The sequence below is a fragment of the Pogoniulus pusillus genome, chromosome 9 (genome assembly GCF_015220805.1).
Source record: "Pogoniulus pusillus isolate bPogPus1 chromosome 9, bPogPus1.pri, whole genome shotgun sequence".
Lineage (NCBI taxonomy): Eukaryota > Metazoa > Chordata > Aves > Piciformes > Lybiidae > Pogoniulus > Pogoniulus pusillus.
The window spans coordinates 16,515,271-16,522,578 of NC_087272.1; the positions used below are offsets into that span (position 1 = coordinate 16,515,271).

The following is a 7,308-nucleotide window of genomic DNA, read 5'->3' on the forward strand; positions in this document are numbered from 1 at the left end:
TTTGTTTTAGTCATTTATGTTGTTTCTTCTGCTGGAATAATGATACTTTAAAGGTTATTTGTTTTGAGGTTGTTTCGCTTGCCTGCAGTTTTGTGCATTGTCTAGCTGGTTCTTATTTTCCTTCAGACTTTGTGTGTCCATAGCCTTTGTTAAATGTGAAAATCAAAAAAGATTTCAATCTAGACAGAGATGGTCATTTGCAGCTCCACAGTGGAAGCTGTAATTTGATGAAAAGAATGGTACAGTGTTCAAGTGGATTTGATGTGGGAATAAAAGGTATGTATTACATTTTATCTCTGGAATTGCCCTTTTGGATGCAGTGAAACCATCCTTCACACGCATGTTTTCTGTCTATTGTTTATTTCAGTGTGCTATGTAAAAGCAAGTCGCATTGCTTTTCAAATAATGTCTCTTGCAAATTACAGCCTCTAAAAATCCCTATCCAAAGTTTTTATTCTCCTTGACCTCCTTAACATGTTTTTTGCATCCATGAACCTTCAGTCAGTTAAAAAAATGCATTTTGTCTGCTTGTTAAACTAGGGCTGCTTCCAATTGCCTTTCTTTCCTGATTTTTCCCCACTGTGCTAGCTGTGAGGGCAGGATGGAAATAGTGACAATTCCTAACATATTAAATAAGGTTCCGTCTAATACAGGAGTTTCAGTGTAATGGAAACTGGCTCACCCCTTACCTGGGAAGTTTTTGTGCTTTGCCTTCTCTGCACTACAAAACAAAGGCTGCATTCTCTTACCTCACAGCTTTCCTACTGCATCCTGCCTAACTTTCAAATCATGAGGGTTATCATTAAACTATTCTGCACACAGCTAGTGGTATAGACATGTTTTTTCAATGTTTGCTGTTTAACATTTCAAAGTGATTTTCCCACTGCAATTTGTGTATTAAAGGTACAAAAGCAGTTTTTACAAAAGTGCTCCAAGACAAAGGGTGTGCCAGCCTGTTTGAGGCACAAGGTGTATTTTCTGTTTAGCCATCTCCAGTGAAATAATTTATAATTTTTCCACTAAAATATGGGAAATGCTTTTTTCCTCTTCAGAGCAAGTTTGAAAGTAATAGAGTGCAGCCTTTTAAGGTCTGAAAGCAGAAAATGTTGGGTTGCAGATTAGCTTTTAAAAACCTCAATAGTTTCATTCAGAAACGACTCTGGGATGTTGTATTAAGTGCTTTGCAGGCAGTAATGCTCAACAGCTGCAAATTAGTGGCAAAGCATCACCTAGGTGGGTTTCACTTAACTGCAACTGGGTACATGTGTTGGCTGGAGGAGTGAAGCCATTTCACAGATCTGTCTGTTGTGTCCTTTTGTGCTTGTTCCATTAGGATTGGGGTGTTCAGGCTTGGTGGTGAAAGAGTGGTTTGGGGGAAGGGAGAAAGGAGCCTCATTAGTGCCTCAGGTATGAGGAAATTGCACTGAAGAAATGCCACACCTCTCACCTTAGGTCTTTGAAACACGCCCATGCAGTAAGGCTCTTAGTGTCCTCTTAATGGAGATTCCTTTTCAGTTTCATCCTGTTTTCCTTTACGGATTTACTTGAAATGGACCCTGGTGATTTTGGGATTAAAGCTAACTGGCGTCAGGAGAACAAAGAATGCCTCGAAGTAAAAGATCCCGTTGGGAAATGCCTTTTTCTGCCAGCTGAAATCTCCCTGTCTTAGAGCAGGGTAGAGGAATCTGAACTGCAGGACCAAAGCATCTCTAACACCTACTTCAATCAATAAAGGGCCATCCAGATGCTCCCTTGACGGCTTTGGGGAGGAGGAAGTGGGGGGCTGGGGGAGGTGTGGGGACTGTCTTGAAACAGCGGCCCAGGGCAGGCCCAGTGCTTGCATCACAAGACGGAGAGGTGAACCTTTCTGTGCCAGGACTTTCTGTGGAATCTGTTATCAAACTACCTCGCTGTGGCACAGTGCACCAGGTCTGGACCAGCTGCTGTGACCATCACCAAATGGGTAAACCCCTTTATCATGATGAAGGGTTCTAGTATATATTTCTTCTTCTTGTCCCTGCACTATTTAAAAATGAGAAAAGCTCCCCCTCCTCTCCATTTCTATTGACTATTAGGAAAAGCTTTGAACTTCCCAAATACACTTAAAAATTGGGATTTTAAAAGGTAGTGTTATGCATGGCCGATGGCTAATCCACAGGGTTCTTGGCAGCATCATAAGCTGTATCTGTATTTTCTCTTTTGTAAGTGATGTGATTTGAACTGGAGGCTTGAGAGGGCTAAGCCTCTGTTGTATAAAAATTTGGCTGAGGCTCCAGAGAAAATCCCCAATGCCTGATCTCCCTGCTAAGAAGTACTGAGGCTCTGGTCTGCAACCAACAAACATACAAGAGGTTATGGTGGGCTCTCTGCAGAGAGTACTTCACTAGGAAACTGCTCTCTACTTCAAGCAGAAGGAAATTGGAGAGCCACACCAGCCATCCTTTTTCATGCTGGCAAGCAGTGAGGTAACCTGCTTCCCTGAAATACTTTTAACTGAGTGGAACACTTGCTTTGGGTCATTGGTCATTGATAAGCCTCATCATTCCTGTGCACAAAATCCTGCCAGAACCCTGTTTCAGCGTCCGTGGTGGTAGGATGACTCACCTGCTGGGTCCACCACCTCCCTTTAGCCTTTCTAGTCCTAGCAGAGCTGATCCCTGACGGAAAGAAAAAGGATGGTGAATATTTTTTTTTGCTGGTGTGACCGTCTCAAGGGTGATCTAGGGATCTCATTATTGATCCACAGGTTCTCGGGTTTAAACGTGACTAAGGTGGGAAAAATAATGTGGTGTTTAAACACGGTTTGACTGTGGAGACATGCCAAGCTGTTACACACTCCTCTCCTTGCTTCCCTGTTTTGTGCTTGGTATCGAGTATGTTGCCGTGTTTGCCGAAGCATCCACAACTTGTAGGGCAGATCAGGCAAGTTGGCAGCTTTAGTGCCTGGTTTTGGGTGAAGATGTTTTAACACACTACACTTCACCCGTATTGCTTCCTTCCCCGCCCACTCCGAGTTCCCCACAGAAACTCAGCCTCGCAGCCGAAGCGGCAGCGCTGGGGCAGGAGCGTCAACGGCACCGAGAGAAGCCCTTGGCAGCGGGACGGGGCGAGACGGCAGTAGCAGCGATGGCTCGGTGAAAGGCTTTGGCGGCGGCGGCTGAGGGGTCGGGAGGGCGGCCCCCTCCCCTGCGACTCTCCAGGCCTTGCCATCTTCCAGGTAAGAGGAATGTTTTCCCATTCATCATCTCGCAGTCCCTTATGCGGCGAGAATTTGCCTGGCTACTGAAACTTCTGAGCCTCAGACGGGGCGGCTTTGTTGACCTGACAGGGCTCTTCTTTTGTGTGCTCTGTTGCCAGGATTTATCCATTTACATAATGGATTAGCATAAACCAAAACGCAGAATGCCTCTCCGCCTTTTCCCACTCTTTCTTAGCTGGCGGACCTTTCGGGCGAGTTCATTTATAAACGTGACTTCCCTCTCTCCCTCGGAACCCTGTTTTCTTCCGAGGCAGAAAAAGCGCGTTCCGGAGCTAGGGAGTCGCTCCACTCTCCCGCCGCCAAGCGACTACTGCGGCAGCTCTGTCAGTGCCCCGCTCGTCTTCGAGACGGGCGCCGCCTGTCCCACTCGCCCCGCGGGGCTGCTGCCGGGGCCAGTGCCCAGAGCTCCTTGGCTCCCGTCACCCGGGGGAGGTAAAGGAAGCGCCTGCAGCCCGTGGACCACTCTTTGAGGTGGCTGGGTCGGATAAAAGCTTTAAAGGCACTCTTCTTGCCCTTCTGCCTGGGTAGCCCCGAGGGACGGACAGAGCCCTGGGTGGCGGGCGCGTCCGGGCCGCGGGTACACCGGTACTGCGAGGGCCGAGCCAGCGCCGATACCGGGCCGCGACCCGCGGGGTGCGCACAGTGTCCCCGTCGTGCTTCCCAGTAAAATGCGGCCGCTCCTCGGGGCGGGCGCTCCCCGCACGCCGCTCAGCCGGTGGGCTGGCCCGGGTGGCCGCCCCGCCCCGCCCGGTAGCCTAGAAAAGCGGGCCCGGAGGGTGGGGGCTGCTCGGCGGCAGCGAGGGCGCCCCTCGCCGATGATGAAGAACCCGGTGGCGCAGGCGGCGGCGTCGCTGCTAGAGAAGCTGCTGTTCCTCGTTCACGTCCGGCCCCTTCCCGCGGGCTCCCGCGACGAGCCACCGCCGGCCCCTGGGTACTACGACACCAGCTGCTTCAAGCGAGGTGACCTGCTAGAGGTGCCCCGCACCCTCTTCATCCACTTCGGCATCTACCTGGGCGAGAACCGCGTCGCTCACTTGATGCCCGATATCTTGCCCGCTGTTACCGGTGACCGCCAGCAGATCCAGCAGGTAGTGACCAACAAGCGGCTCATCTTGGGCGTCATCACCAAAACGGCCAGCATCCGCGTGGACACGGTGGAGGACTTCGCCTACGGCGGCAGCATCCTGGTCAACCACATGGACCGGCTCTTCGAGGACCAGGTGCTGGGCAGCGAGGAGGCGGCCCGCCGGGCGGAGAAGCTGGTGGGAGCCACGGCCTACAGCCTGCTCTGGAACAACTGCGAGCACTTTGTCACCTACTGCCGGTACGGAGCTCCCGTCAGCTTCCAGACCGACAAGGTACGGCCCGGCTGTGGGCGCTCGGGAGCCCCGCGAGGAGCCGCTCCTCTGGGAAGGCGGCAGGGGAGGCGTCGGCGGCTCTGCTGGGCGCTCCGCTCCCCGAAACTCGGGCAGCCGCCGGCGGCGGTCCGGGACACTGCTTCCCGGTGCCGCATGCCGCTCCCGGACGGAGCAGACGGCCGCGCTCCCCGCAGCGGGTACTGCCGCCGCCGCCGCCGCGGAGCTGCTCGGGAGGGCGGGTGGGCTGGCCTCTGTGGCTTCAAGCGGCGAGGAAAATGAAGCTGAATTCCTAGGACAAACGCTCTCAAAATGCTCAGGAACTACTGCCGAAGCCGCAGGCAGTACTGGGTTAGACCCAGTCAGCTTGGGTCATGAGCTGGTGCCAGACTTCACCGTGCAGAGCCCGCCTGAGATCCTGGGTAGCAACCGCTGGCTTGTAACAGGGTGTGGGCCTCTCCAGCTGTCCAGTTAGAGCTCTTCTCTTTAACCGTTTTCTTTTTTGTTCCTTTTTTTCTTTTTTTTATTTTTCTCTGTTTCAGTTCTGTGAGACTGTGAAGATGATTATTCGGGACCAGAGGAGTGTTCTTGCTTCGATGCTTGTGGGATTAGCATCAATAGTCTGCCTCGGTTTGGCACCTTCCACCACACTCCCCACTATCTTTGTTCCCTTCTTTCTGTGGATGGCTGGCTAACAGCCTTCCTGGAAGTTCACAGCTTATCTGTATATAGGATGTATACTACTGTATTTATGACAGCACAGATTACTCATCGGTGTCTTAACCTTGTGTGCCACGTTTAAATGCAACTTTGTCTATAATACAGTGCACAGGGCATAGCTTACTATGTAAGCCAAATAACAGATTTCCTGAAAATCTCAGTTGGTACATTTTAACACACTTTTAAATCATGAAAAAGTAGGGATGTGATGCAGTTCTGCTCCTTGCCTTTCTTTTGCCGTGATTCCAGCAATATCCTTCTTGTTCTTCAGTTCCTTAGCTGCATACCCAGGTGCTGTAACTATTAATAAAGATGGATGATGGAATTTTCAAAGTGTTGGATACTGAGACAGTACTACTTCCTTTTATAGATACAGTGTATGTTTAGAAGTTATTGTCTCTGTTCCTGAAATACTGTTTAGTGGAGACACAAGTAAAATGACTGGTTTTGATAACAAAGAAATAAACCCAACCCTAGTCTAGGTGCTGCAGGAGCACATCTGGCCAGGATGGCTACAGTCATTTCCCTTCTGGGAAATGTTTGCAAATCACTCATTCATATTAATTGCTTAAGCACTTGCTACCATATCAAACAACGTCTTAATTTGGTTAGTGGTGAGGAAAGACAATTCCTCAGCCTTTTTTCTTGCTACTGGTAGTAATTAGTATGGCTAACGTAAACAGCTACAGAAGATTTTAGGGGACACAGGAAGCAACAATCTTGTTTTATGACAACTGGTGACACACAAATGTCGATAAGTTTCCTGCGTTCCAGGGCCCATGGTGGGGAGGAGGAAGACAGATGCCAGTTTAGTTCCTATTTCCTCAGCTCTGGGTGCCATAAAGCATCAGACATCATTTGAGCAGTTTCTGTAGTGGCTATATCGTCCTTCTGGATATTGCCTTAACACAATATGCCTCTTGGTGAGAGATGATGTCCATCTATACTCTTCTGTTGTGAATAAGTATTCACTTGCAAGCCAGCAGTTGGTGCTAAAAATGTTTCATCTTCACTGTTGGGGCTTTTTTCTTTATAAAGAACATGTAAAGTTGGATTTGAATTCAAGTTCATCTAGCCAATTGTTCGAGTGCTCAAAACCTTTGCTGTGTTTTCTGTTAGCAATTTCATGATGTACGCAGAGAAACCAGCTTCTGGAATGCCTTGTGTGTGATACACACACTTACACGTGGTCTCATGCAATGCTTGCCTGCCTTCTAGTCAAAGGCAAATACAATGTCATCACCAAGGATTGAATCTCTGATTTACTTCTTTCTATGAGTGGTGGTCAGTATCCCATCATCAGCTCTGCTACTTAAATGACATGACCACTTACCCCATTTTTAGAGATACTCATTTTAACTGTGCTACAAACCTCTTTCTCTACACCATACAGCTGCTTGAAGATTGGATTCTTGAACTATGAGTCTACTTGACTGCTCTCTAATCATCTTTCTTCTTCTGGCTGCTCCACTATAAACGACAAAGAATGTACAGACTGGGATGAAATTCCAGACTCATAGGAAACAGCAGCATGACCACTGCCATCAGCTGAGAGGGGATTTCAGCCCAGCTTTCAGTACACGTTCAGTCAGCAGCCCAGCTCCAAGCAGCTGGATATCAATTACTGTTTGATCCTTGTAAACAGCTTCTGTTCTGCTCTGAAAGGCTGCAATGCTGAGTGTAACTGTTTCTGGTAAACTTTCCACATTAAGATGTTTTTTAATTAAAATTAATTATGTTTTTATAGTGTATGCCTTAGTAATATTTACATCCATTCCAGTGTGGGTTCTTTACTTGCTATGTGTAAGGTATGAACTTAGTCATTACTGTAATTATATAAATAGAATTTATTCACTGAAAACATTTACTGTCCTGATGAAACTGAGTATAATGCTGTAGCATTTCACTAACATATCCCAGTAGGGCACTGAACAGTCCATTAACATGCAGTTACATGGTATCTGATTACAGGTT

At 48.4% G+C, this 7,308-nt stretch overlaps 1 protein-coding gene across 1 annotated transcript; it reads left to right on the forward strand.

Annotated features, from left to right (window-relative positions):
• The first annotated feature begins 4,058 nt into the window (after positions 1-4,058).
• Positions 4,059-7,096, forward strand: LRAT (lecithin retinol acyltransferase). Its single transcript, XM_064149381.1, has 2 exons — positions 4,059-4,617; positions 5,157-7,096. Exons 1-2 carry the CDS (start codon positions 4,075-4,077, stop codon positions 5,307-5,309), a joined length of 696 nt encoding a protein of 231 aa, XP_064005451.1. The 5' UTR covers positions 4,059-4,074; the 3' UTR covers positions 5,310-7,096.
• Positions 7,097-7,308: the final 212 nt, after the last annotated feature.

Bases quoted from the DNA above. Each gene is read 5' to 3' on its own strand.
- LRAT (XM_064149381.1), top strand. From the start codon at position 4,075: ATGATGAAGAACCCGGTGGCGCAGGCGGCGGCGTCGCTGCTAGAGAAG. The intron at 4,618-5,156 runs GTACGGCCCGGC...TCTCTGTTTCAG, and splicing joins TCAGCTTCCAGACCGACAAG to TTCTGTGAGACTGTGAAGAT.